The sequence below is a fragment of the Pieris brassicae genome, chromosome 14 (genome assembly GCF_905147105.1).
Source record: "Pieris brassicae chromosome 14, ilPieBrab1.1, whole genome shotgun sequence".
NCBI classification, from domain to species: Eukaryota; Metazoa; Arthropoda; class Insecta; order Lepidoptera; family Pieridae; genus Pieris; species Pieris brassicae.
The window spans coordinates 2,151,388-2,164,301 of record NC_059678.1 but is presented as its reverse complement, the minus strand read 5'-3'; the positions used below and the strand labels follow the sequence as shown (position 1 = coordinate 2,164,301).

The 12,914-nt window shown below is 31.8% G+C and overlaps 2 protein-coding genes across 5 annotated transcripts in view; one reads left to right on the top strand and one right to left on the bottom strand.

The window, feature by feature from the left end:
• LOC123717993 (UDP-glycosyltransferase UGT5-like) overlaps positions 1 to 5,586 on the top strand; it is a 32,714-nt gene extending 27,128 nt beyond the window's left edge. For all 3 annotated transcript variants that reach the window (XM_045674324.1, XM_045674325.1, XM_045674327.1), the window contains exons 8-10: positions 1,871 to 2,090; positions 3,030 to 3,133; positions 4,413 to 5,586. In XM_045674324.1, the coding sequence (XP_045530280.1) occupies positions 1,871 to 2,090; positions 3,030 to 3,133; positions 4,413 to 4,570 (482 nt within the window). In that variant the 3' untranslated portion in view covers positions 4,571 to 5,586. The remainder of the gene's footprint in view (positions 1 to 1,870; positions 2,091 to 3,029; positions 3,134 to 4,412) is intronic.
• Positions 5,587 to 10,592: 5,006 nt separating this feature from the next.
• On the bottom strand, positions 10,593 to 12,862 carry LOC123718174 (39S ribosomal protein L43, mitochondrial). Of its 2 annotated transcripts, XM_045674601.1 has the most exons (4): positions 12,609 to 12,862; positions 11,855 to 11,961; positions 11,314 to 11,635; positions 10,593 to 10,754 (listed from the first exon to the last, which is right to left on the bottom strand). In XM_045674601.1, the coding sequence occupies exons 1-3, from the start codon at positions 12,743 to 12,745 to the stop codon at positions 11,328 to 11,330; spliced, it is 552 nt and encodes a 183-aa protein (XP_045530557.1). In that variant the 5' UTR covers positions 12,746 to 12,862; the 3' UTR covers positions 10,593 to 10,754; positions 11,314 to 11,327. The 2 variants fall into 2 exon arrangements, with proteins under 2 accessions (XP_045530557.1, XP_045530556.1); XM_045674600.1 differs by lacking the exon at positions 10,593 to 10,754 and having other exon boundaries at positions 10,998 to 11,635.
• Positions 12,863 to 12,914: the final 52 nt, after the last annotated feature.

Genomic DNA, 12,914 nt, shown 5'->3' with positions numbered 1-12,914 from the left:
TTTCTTCACAGTTTATTTATTGAAGTGAAAATTCTTTAGGTGCATGAGGATAATTTTTTGGCGAATGAAACGAGAGCGGGAAAAAATACACACTATTAGTTGATGTATTCGTTTAGTAGTTACGTATTAGAACTTTAGATGGCAATTCGCATAACGTCTTGTGCAGTAAACGTAGATTTTTTATTTATTTATATTATCATTAGCACGTATACCGTGTTTAAACAGTGTGAATATATATATACATATACTGGTACATGATCATCTATTGAGGCTTTTACCTTCATAATAATTAATTTACAAAGAAGTTTCACTTCTGACATGTGTACTTTGTGTGTACGCACTTTTTTATATAACAAGGGGCATTATGTCTCGGACTGAGCACTGTGTTTTACATAGAAGTTACATCCACTCTGACTCATATCATTATAGTCAATTCTTATATTATAACATAAATATTAATTATAATGTTTCAAGCAATAATTAACACATTAATACATTATTAGTACATTAAGATGATTTTAAAGACTCTAGTAGGGAGATCGTTTTCTTTTCCCTTTTTGTTTTTGGTTAATTATTATAAACCTTAATTTATATACAAAAGGTGTTTTTCCTATACGATTTCAGATTAATACTTGGCATAGCCGATTTCTCTCCATGTCTACGTCAACAGATGTCTATTCTCGTTGGCTTAAAAATATTTGTTTGTTACGGTGTGTTTTAAAAAATGTATCAAGCAGGCCATTTTCCCACAAAAATGATTGATGAAAATGTTACTGTTTAAGTAGTAATTAGGTGAGGGCCAGGTGAAAACAAAATATATCTAAAATACTGTAATCAAACCATTATAATGATAACTAAACTAAATCAGCCCAATATAAGGTTTCTATTTTAGACTAATTACAAATTTGACCGGTCCGATATGAGGTATCCAATCAACGCTTTCAATGTCAAGGGCTTAATGCTGCACTCTCCTTCGAGAGGGATGAGCTTTGTACTATTGGGGCCCTTAGGCTGCAGAGCGCTGATACATGGGATCTCCTCGCTGCGTCCGGGATGTCAGTCAGATGAGGGGCCAAGGAGTAATCTCAACTTGGCCCTGGTGTCACTGTCTGTGGTAGCGGGCAGGCTCGCGGCTCGGTCAAGCTCCACTTGGTCAGATCCCTGGTTACCCCGTGGGTGGCCCAGAGAGGCGACCAGCGGTCTAAGCCGAGGGTGCTGCTCTGATGTCTGGCCAGGTGTTGTTTGTATCCGCAGAGAGTAGCTCACACGGGTACCGGAGGTTATCTGGTGACCTGGAGTGCCTAGCTTTCAATGTCTGTTGTACGCTTCCTTTTATAATGCTATGGATATAGTAATATTGTACTCTAAATAAAGGAAGGTATTCGAGAACAATAGTTTCAAATTGTCGTAATAATTGCGGGTAAAGGGAGCGTTCAAGTATTACGTCACGCAATTTTTTGAGACTCTCCTCTCCCCCCCCCCCCATGAAACGCGCCGTAACTTTTCTGTTTCCAATAGTAAAACTCGAGTGACTCTTTAAACCTAAAACTGACCATTATGTGGTGTAAAATACTGTAAAGTAGAAAATAATATTAAAAATAACGCGTAATTCAATCCCCGCCCCGCATCGTAACGTTTTACAATTTGAGTCGTTTAGTCAGTTTTAGGTTTAAAGAGTCACTCGAGATGGTCAGTCGAGTTTTACTATTGGAAACAGAAAAGTTACGGCGCGTTTCATGGGGGGGGGGGTCCAGAATATCCAAAAATTGCGTAACGTAATACTTCAAAGGACCCCCCTCCCAAATTTCGTTACGTAACACTTGAACGCTCCCAAATTCATGTTGTCATGTTGTCTACTTTCTCCTTACAGCTCATCCAAACGTAAAGATCTTCATCACCCACGGTGGATTATTGAGCACAATGGAGTCATTACACTATGGCATCCCAATATTAACAATACCAGTGTTCGCTGACCAACCGCACAACGCTGCAAGAAGTATCGAAGCGGGACGTGCGTTACGAGTGAAATATTCACCTGAAATGGCGCCGGATGTAAAAATTGCGTTGCAAGAAATGCTTAGGAATGACAGGTAAGTTTCATTTGACATAGCAGTTCAAGTAGTTAAAAAATAATTGTCAAATCAAATCATTAAAGGATTAAAAATGCTTCAAAAATATTTAAAAAAACTCTGGTATCTTTTATTAATAATGGCTTTGATATTCTTACTTTATATTAAATAATTATTAAATGAATCTTAGAACTTATATTTTAGAATTTAGTACGAGTGTGTACTTTGTTATATTTTTGGTATAAATAGGTAAAACCTTAGGTTTATGTTTAACTGTGTATTCCGTTTTTGGCTTTTGTGTATATTGTAATTGTTTGAATATTTTTAATGAGTAGCTGTAGGAATACTTTAATAAAAAAATATAAAAAAGTAAGGTTTTCAACTCAAATTAAAAAGCCAAATTAACATGTATGTATCTAATGATTAATGTATTATTATTTTTGGTGGCAACACACGCTGCATTTTTTTTTCTATAGCTACTAGGTGACCGGCGAAATACGGCGAAAAGCCTAACGACAATGTCTTGATACAGATTAGCTGAAATTAATTTATGATTTTATGAAAGTAATAAATAAATAATAAATTCAAAAGTCTCAAAACTAAAACGTAAATTAATAAATAAAGCTTTTTTATATAAATATGACTATTATTTAAATTCTAATACTTTGGATTGATTTGCTCTAGTTCAAACAATTTGTATGACTCAAAACTTAGCGATTAAAAATGACAGAGAATTTCTTGCCAGCTCTTCTTGTCCGCTCTACGCCCTTGACCTGCGAACTGGTAGTAAATGTAAATTTAGAATCAATTTAACATCTTTTCTGTTGACGTTCATAAGTGTTTACCTATATGATTTATTTTATTTTGAGTTTGTGACCAAACTTCATAGACAGATAACATCCATATTGTCGTAGCATCCTAAATTCTTGCGAGATTTAACAAGTTTTTTTTTTTTTACAGCTACTACAAGAAAGCCAAGGAATTGTCGAAATTGTTCAGAAATCGTCTAAACAAGCCTTCAGATTTAATTACACATTATGTAGAAATGGCAATCGAAACTAAAGGTAACGTAAATGTTGTTTTTATATATTATAAAAAAATTGCCTACCGAATGGCTATAATACGTAAATTACTGCAGGCCATGAATATCTTATTTAGACAAAGACATAATATTTATTAATAACGAAACACATACACAGCAACGCACAAAATAATAATAATAATGAAAAAAAAAAAGAAACATAACAACAAAAAAGTTTTTTTAAGGAACAAGGAACATTTTGAATGTGTCCCGTTGTAATTGGCCCTGGCATTGCTGTGGACCAAACGTGTTCCACAGTGCTGGTCTTTCTGCCAGAGACTTCTGTTAATTTGCGGCTAAGACGCCAAAAAGAAAAAGAAAATAATAATAATAGTAAAAACAGATTAATAGTAATAATTAACTGAGTAAATAAAGTAATCTTGGAAGATTTCTGAAAAAGTATATAATAAATAAAAATAAGAATATGTGGTTAGTGGATGCGTTGCCGGTCTATGGTATGCGGCTTGTTATTTTTTTCTAGAAAAGGGCCTTTGGAACTGGAAACCTATTTTACATCTCATTGGTTTTCAGACGATGCCTATACATACATCTTAATATATATAAATCTTCTGTCACGATGTTTGTCCGCGATGGACTCCTAAACTACTTAACCCATTTTAAATTAAATTGGCACACCTTGAGAAGTCTGTTCCAACTTAAGAGATAGGATAGCTTAAATCTTTAATTATAGTCGCAATTTTATTTTATTGCAAATTATTTGTCTATAATTAATTGACAGTCACAATTATCTGTTAACTCCAAAAGATTCTAACAAATGTCGATACTTTTCGACTGGATTGAGTACGTAATCAATAGATGGCACTGCTATGGTAAACCGACAAACGTGTCAAATAAGCTACAATTCAATATCATGATTACCACGTGTTATTGAGGCTAAAGTATAAACTTTTTTAATTTTTGGTGTTAGCATAGCCAACCACGGGTTACTTAGACCGAAGTGTAAATCAAATTCAAATTCTACTGACGATAATACAGTGAAATTATTCTTTCGTGTCACGGTATTAAGGCTAACTAAAACCACATTAAGGAGAAACGAAGTTCTTGACGTAAATATTGTGTTTTTGATTGTCGATCAGCCTCCTCTGCCTAATCACATTGATATTTGTGTCTGAGACATGCCGGTTTCCTCACGATGCCTTCATTTACCGTACGAGAATCGCGTGGTTCTTCTCTTTCTATTTTCTTTTCTCTTTCTTTTACTCTATACGACGCTTATTTGATAAATATGTTATTATTTCCAGGTGCGCTCCACCTCCGCTCAGTTATCAAACAATATCAGTGGTACGAATACTTAATGCTGGACCAATTGTTGTTTATATGTATTATATTGTACATTATATATAGTATTATTAGGAAAATGTTAAGTGCGTCAAAAATTAGTAAGAGGAAAAATGACTAGACTAAGGTTAATTATAATTAAAAAAAATACCTAGTATCTAATAATTTTAGCCATTTTTTTATTACCTTGACTTTATATTAACTTTTGATGCAAAAAAAGAGAAAAGTGGTAGTGTTTATATCTTATGTTTTAACGAAATAAATAACTTTAAAAAGTGTTTTTTTATCCACTACTTATTATTTGACTTAAATTAACCGTTTTGAGTCAATAAATAAATGGTTACTTTAGGCATACCTCTAGTTATGAATGCAAATACGTAACATTTTTTTGTAAAGTTTGTCAAGTTATGGGGTTTAAAAAATATGATAATTGAAATTGCTGTTGTTTGCAATTCGTATGATTCTATACGAAAGAAAATAATATTTAAATATTAAAATAATTTTGAACTCCTCAAAATAGCTCAAAGTATATTTTACGTATACTAGAAGTTTCATAGTGGGGTGGTTACTAGTAAGGAATATAATATATATATAAAAGTTAATGTACATACAAGTTAATTTTGTCACCAATGTCGGGAAATTCCGCCCATTGTCACCACATAATATGCAATTTTACATTAGGATTAGACATAATAAACTTCATCGTTTAATAATGTTTTTTTTATTCTCAATGATAATCAAATGAGATTCCCACCTCTTGTGACACATGACATCCAATCTTTGTACAATGACGTAAATATAAATGACACTTCGTGTATCACGAATAAGACGTCAATTTTAATATTTAATCTTCAGTGGAACCTTTTTCAGGCGCTCATTATTCAACTAATTAAAACTATTATTTTTCTGTGATTACAATAAAACTATCGTAACATTTGTGATAAAATTGAAATAAATTCTAGTTTTCAAAACAGCGTGGAAGCGTTGCATTATTGTCAGCTAACATTTTTACACAAGCTTTGACATATGTCAAAGGTCACGATAGTTAAATGCATTTGTATCCGACAAAATAGTCTCATGTTACCAGCATAAATATGTATTTGTATATATTGTATTATTAAAATATTGTTTTTTTGATTGGTTTATCTATTTTTATATATATATATATATATATATGTATATACATATATATTATATATGATCCGGTGATGTTACAACACTGAACAATTGTATTGCATCTGTTACGTTCATGTTTTTTAGAAGACTCTTTAAGAACCACCTAAATCTAAGCCCTCTGTTTTTTACCGGTATGTAGAGATACTCAGTGTTGCCAACTCTGAAACCCCAACGCCAAATGTTTCTAAAATACGGTAAATTTTCCGAAATTATGTTGTAAATTATATTTGACATATATATGACATTATAATTATACTGTTTGATTTTGATTTTAATCAAAATCAAACAGTATAATTGTTTTAATATATTTATACATATCAATATTATGATTTTCAGTCATAGAAGGAGTTGGATTAAAATGAATACAGTTTTTGTCGGTTTATGATCTACTGCGATAAAACCGTTGATTTGATGTCGTTAACACTGAAATAAACTCTTTCGCACTCAGCAGTTAAATGTGGTTGAGACAAAATGGCCAACATAAACCAAAAATAGGTATTTCTTTCTGGAATTTAAATCCAAACATTTTTGGTAAAAGGGAAATATCTGCCACTCATCATCTGCTGATGTCACATTGAAGTTGGGGAGATTCTGGGCAGTAATGGCAATAATGACGAAACTAATTCTTCCCTATCATTAGAAATTACTCTCTCAAGATTATGTTTATCAATTTCTGACATAATTTTGTCATTAAAAGAGTATCGTTGACGGATGCCACCACAATCTCTAATAACCAAGTTTTTACACATTTTTCTCAGAATTAAGTATGTGTTGCAGACACTGCACATCGCCTTCGATAAGTGCTTACTATCTTTTCGTAGCCAATTACTGTATTATTTATTTAGCAACCATTCTTCCCGAAACGTCTGCTTATAATGTTTTCCAAATCAAATTCGTTCGTGTAATAATAGCTGGAATCACGATATTGGGGGATTTCCCGCCGCAGTAAAACAGTGTTGTCAGTAGAATAAAACGAAAATACCCTAACTTGATGTAAAAAAAACATTAAAACTCGCAGAAATTATTTCAGTTAAAAGATAATATAATAGTGTAGATCTCTGATATTAAAAAATACGACCTTCAATTGGTATTATGGTGAATTATCCTACCGTAATTATAATCGTACGACAGGTGGTACATATTTGCTGATTACGGAGTTTTGACCGTTATTACGATGCACTTGGCAACACTGCATGTGAATATGATTCACAGAACCCTATTACATCTGAGAACAACAACTTCATAGTATAAAAATGCTTACACATGTGCTCCAGTTAATGCCTCAGTACTATCGTATGGCGCGAGAATTTAAAATGGTATGCAAGTAGAGAATTTTAAGAAATAATTTCAATTTTCAATTCATTTTACTTTCTCTTGTTTCAACAAGTACATAGGTTACAATTTCATTAAAAACCTTTTGATATTATGCCGCATTTTGAGCTTTTTACACTTCCTTTCCCTACCATGTTTTAGCAAAGTACAACACAAAAGCGTCAATATAGCACAGTAAGTCTCTAAAATGTTGATATCACAACGCTAAAAAGTCAATTTTGCACTGGAATTACTTCGTAATTGATGATTATACCGCACAATTAGTTCTTTTACAGTCTTGCTCTCTTTTCAGCAAGAACTATGAACATTAATTCAAACACTGAACTTTTGTAAATGAATCGGGTGGTAGATAAGAAACAGCAAAACGATTTTGAGATTTTCACCTCACAACTTATTTTGTACAGTGTTACTATTAAAGAAAAACCTGAAGTCCCGTGAAAAAAAATAGTTCTTTTTACATTAGATATGTACCCAAAGAGGAATGGAAAGAAGCATGGTGGGTGTAACACTGAGACATCGAAACAGAGCAGAAGAAATAAGATCAGCGATCAAAGTAGAGGACATCATGAAGAAAATAAGGCAATTGAAATGGCGCTGGACCGGGCACATAACGAGAGATAGCAGGTTGAAGTGGATAAAAATAATTACAGAATGGCAGCCCCAGAAGTGGAAATCGAAAAAGGAAAAGAGGAAGACAGAGCAAGAGATGGACAGACGATATAAAGAGAATAGGAGGCACATCTTGGACAAGAATAGCTAACATCAGAAAAAAATTGAAGCAGCTGGAAGAGGCCTATGTGTCACAGGACACGCTGATTACTCAAGACGGGTCAAGTGCTGTATTAGATTAAGTTTTATTTATGTATTGGAATTCAGTTCTTTTTTATGTAACATTTATTTAGTGTTAATATATTATTCTGGGTGTCAGCAATAAAGGCTTAATAATAATGTACCCAGTGTAGCTTTTTATTCTAATAAATTCAATAGAGCCATTATTATAATAAAATGATATGTCTATAGATATTGATGTTATTAACATTAATAACAAGAGCAAAGTTTGCTAATGTTGAATAGTTTTACCTAACAATCTGGTAGATATGTATTCAATCAGGTAATATTGATCTGGATATAGCTGATTGCTTCTTTTGTAGAGCGCTTTCTCATTTTCGCAGATATTGCCACTGTTGTCATTGGCTTATACGCTGATGGACTGATATGATTATTGATTGGTTTCTGGTACAGCCGCGCCTAACATGTCGAGTTTCAATCATTCGTTTTCGTAATTTCAAGCGAAGCGAATGTATGCAAGTTAAAACTTAAATGGTCAATAATTTATTGCTTATTATTGGTATATGTACTTTGTGTGTGTGAAGAACAATATTAAAATATTGATATAAAATTATCTATTACACATTTATATAACATTACCTATTAGAATAAATAAAAAATGGGTCGCAGTAAAACGAATTTCATGCACCAATTTTTCATGTATGATGAAAAATAGATGTACGTGTATTGTAGACGACTGTGGTGTAGTTGTAAAGGTACGTAATTATTACACTATTTTCTAAATGCTTCTTTATTGCATATTATCGTTATAGTAATACATTGTAGCTTATTATTACTTTCATTATTAATAATCATTTAACGTATAAATATACATTGAAATAGTTTATTAAATAAACTAATAATCACATTTTTACAGGGAATTCATGCAACAAATTTATTAAAACACATGAAAAAGCATCCTCTTCAATACAAATTAAATGAAGGAGACTAAGAAAATCATAACATTTTACCTAAGAACTTCTGAAAAAAGGACAATAGACATTAAAACAAAGCTTATCCAAGGATGTGTTAATTTGGTAATGATGAGTCCCTTAAAATTAATGAATTATAAACCCTTATCTCCTTTACCCTGACCTGTATATATATTGTATATTAGATATGTAAATGGTCCTTTAAATATTAACACCCATAATATTCTCGAAGAAATACAAATTATATGTGAAAATATTTGTAGTCTTATTTTTAGCAAAATTCAATACAAATTTATGTCAAATTGGATAATGCTTCCTGCCATTTTTCTAGATTTTTTTGGGATTCATTAAGTGTTACTGAACTAACTTAGTGACATTTTTAAAAGATCAATTGATTTAGAATATCACTTCAATTTTATTCAAGTAACTAAACAACAAACAAATATACAGTATTTACAATTTTCTTAACTTAGATAGTAATAATTAAAATAGTTAAATTAGGTATCCGTGGCAGTGTGTATCTACCAGGCTCCAATTTAATTCTAATTAGCGCCTGTGCACTTGAACCATACAGCCCAAGAGAACCAACAACTACAGATAATGGTGCAAATAAGATAAAACTGCTAAAGAAATCATACTGGAAAATGAAGAGAATTCAGATAATGAAGAAAATATTACAGTAGAGAATGAAGATGTAAATTATATACTTTTAGGATTATTTAGAAAGTGAACATTCTTCAGTTGCTCATATGTTCCAGTGATGTTTTATGATGCGATTCTTCACTTGACATACAGGCGTCATTAAAAAATTACGTACTGTTGGATTCCATTTACTAAAATCAGCTGGTGCTAATAAGCCCATGGTTGGTTGTCCCGACACGACGGACCTCAAGCCATGACATGCTTACGCGGCCTATATACAAGGAACATTTATTATTATTCCAATATCGACGCAAAGGTTCCAAAATGACCAATTGGCAATGACTGATGTTTATCTAAACAAGATATAAATTGTAAATTATAATTTAAAAATATCAACACGGTCTTCGCGTTGGAATTACACCAAAATATGGGAAAAAAGAGAAAAACGATTATTGGAAATAAGTGTTTGTAGCAGCTATAGAAATAATTTTCCTTATACATTTGCAAGGACTCCGTGTAATATTTTCCATGTCACATTGTGTTCCAGTATGCACAGGCTTGTTTCTTTTGAAAATCTAAGCTTTCTATACCAGCCATATTCTTTTCTGTACAGGCGAATTAGTGACCGAAAATAAGACTTGGCTTAAAGGTCTTGTTACCAGGCCATAATAAATAAAAAATTCTTCTCTGTAACAAATTATTGTGATAAAAATATTTTTTAAGGTCTTACGTTCTACGCAGTCAAGAGAAAATATTATGGAATACAAAATACACACAAAATTTTAGACCAATCTGAACAATAATAAATAGATAATTATTACATACATTTAGTTGATCTAAATTATCACTACTACCGCATGTTGCCGTGGTGATAAAATTCACAATATGTACAGTACACAGACACTACGAGAGAATGCCCCTTTGAAAACATCAAAACTACACACTACTGAAATGGAACCGTACCAAAAATGCTACATTTAAGGAATCTACATTGATTACCAGAACCTACATTTGTACCAATATTCAATCCCTAGATTGCATAACTAATGCAAAAATATATAATTATAATAATATTCATGTCATTATATCAGCCATGGCCTAAGATTGTATACTTTTTTCATCATTTTTATTATAAATATATATATATAAAGCCACACAGAATCCATTAGACCAACACTGCTTTTATACACATTACCTGTATAGTCAAATTAAACACAGTTAGAACTTAATAATTCTTTATTTCTATATCTACATTTCAATTCTATATTAACTATTATTATATTATATATCATTCTGTGAGCCGATTCACACATAGGAATTGCAGTTTTAATAAAACAAAACTATTTTAGGTGTTCTACCAGCATCATAATAAAGCCACCTTTATGGCCATAAGCTCTGTAAATTAGACAAGTATATTCAGTATTCTATATCTACTTTGTGTAACTTCCAGAATCATATTTCAGAACTACACTGAAGTGAACCATACTATCATCATAGCTATCACTTTGTGCTCATTAACTATTCATGATTAAGAATGTTTTTTAAGGTATTCATTGCATTTCTTAATGCATGTATACAGAAAGTATAATTAAAATTAATACCAATTTTTCAATCAAATATTTATGGTATGGTACCAAATGGTATAAGGATTAGACAGGCACAGATATTACATTTTTTTTATAGCCTTGTATCACTTGACTGACATAAAAATAAATTTTTGAATAACCCTTTTCAAAGACAAATTTGATATGGATATATGGACTTAACTATATGAATAAATATGGATACTTTAACAGCTTGCACTGAAATATACTTTCAAATAGCCCATTCAATGTGTAATCAGTGTATAATTTTATTAAAAATCAACTAACAATTCAATCTAGTGCCTGTCAAAGTGAAGCACAATATTGAGTTAACACAGGGAACGGCACAATAAACTAAGATTCAGACTTACTCATGTTCAGGCTTTTATTCTGCAGTTTTAACATCACTCAACTTTTGCTTTTCAAACATCAATCTCAACTGTTCAGTAGCAGAAATAGGCAAACGATTATTTTCACCAAATTTCACATTGGGCAATTCCGCAAGATTCAATTCTGGGTTTTTGAATGTAAATGGCGTCCATGGCCCTTGTATCGAAGGGTGATCAGTATATTGATATTTACGGAGGCGTATTTCTGACAAATTGCCTTGTTGGGTGCGGAGATTTTCTATCCATTTTGTAATTTCTGAATGAGTTTTTTGGTTAACGGACATCCACACTCTGTCTCCATTTACTGAAAAAAAATAAAGTTATTTCATTAGAAGAAAGAACAAACATTTAATGGATTAAAGCATAGCCAGAAATACTATTAATAAAAATGGGCTCAACTAATCTTTTAAGTTGGTGTCACTGATTATCAACACACATATTTTTTTATCTTAAACTGAAGTATGAGCCAAGAAAACAAATACACATTATAACTGCAGATTCAAATAAGTTAGAATTAACTTACAATATTCACCAACAACAACAGCTGATCTATGTCTACGAGGCTTCAAATACACAACTACACTTGGATTGTTCTTGGCAAAGTCCACTAAGTCTTGTTCTATGAAGTCTCTGAAAATTATTGTTATTTGTAAACATTTTTTAATATTTTTGAACGAATTATTATGTATCTAACATTGTTAAAAAATAAGTAAATACTTAAAGGGGACAGGAAAATTGCCAATGTACTAAAATATTTCTATAGCGCAATACTTGTAAAACAAAATTAATACTTCAAAGCAGACAATATCTTGTAAACTAATTCATATGGGCTCATATCCATAAGGTATGGGGACAATATATCTAGGTATCGACAATGAAATAAGTAGTTTGCACTCTGCTCTGTACATAAATATATAATTTCAAGACATAATCGTTAGAAATACAACAGGCGCCCATTAGTAATAGTAAACTGCTTAGAACTTAGGGCTATCTGCCATCTATGGACATCATGCTTGCAAGTGTGATGTAAGCATTACAGTATTATACATTGTGTATTTCTACTTAAATAATTATATATTGTGTCCGATAAAACGCAACATTTATCTGTTAACTTATCAAATCCCTGTTAATGTACTCCAAATATAACAGGATCTAGGATTCATAACACATTTCAGTCGTCTGTGATACCATAAATAGGTTAGAAAAAAATTAAGTGGTTTTCATTAAAAGTAGTAGTCAACTTTAGTATTCTCTTTTGGACTGGAGTAAATAATTACCTTAAACCCCGGCTACCGCCGTGGCTTTTGCAAAATTTAAAAACTATTCTTTGAAGCTGACACACATAGCGGCCAACACCATTTTGTAGGGGAGCTCTAACAAATCCTGTCTTCATAAATAAATTACTATTCGACATTGTATTTAGGATTTGTGAAAGAATCGAATTATTTAATTAAATAATTAATAAAATAAACTTTACGAGTTGAAAAACTTAATCACAAAACCATCAACAAATTTGAACCGACGATGACTGATGACATCTGTCAAATATCAATTTAAAGTTTAAACAAAAATCTTTAGGCCAC

Bases quoted from the DNA above. Each gene is read 5' to 3' on its own strand.
- LOC123718174 (XM_045674601.1), bottom strand. From the start codon at position 12,745: ATGTCGAATAGTAATTTATTTATGAAGACAGGATTTGTTAGAGCTCCC. The intron at 11,962-12,608 runs GTAATTATTTAC...AATAATTTTCAG, and splicing joins GGCGGTAGCCGGGGTTTAAG to AGACTTCATAGAACAAGACT. The intron at 11,636-11,854 runs GTAAGTTAATTC...ATTTTTTTTCAG, and splicing joins TGTTGTTGTTGGTGAATATT to TAAATGGAGACAGAGTGTGG.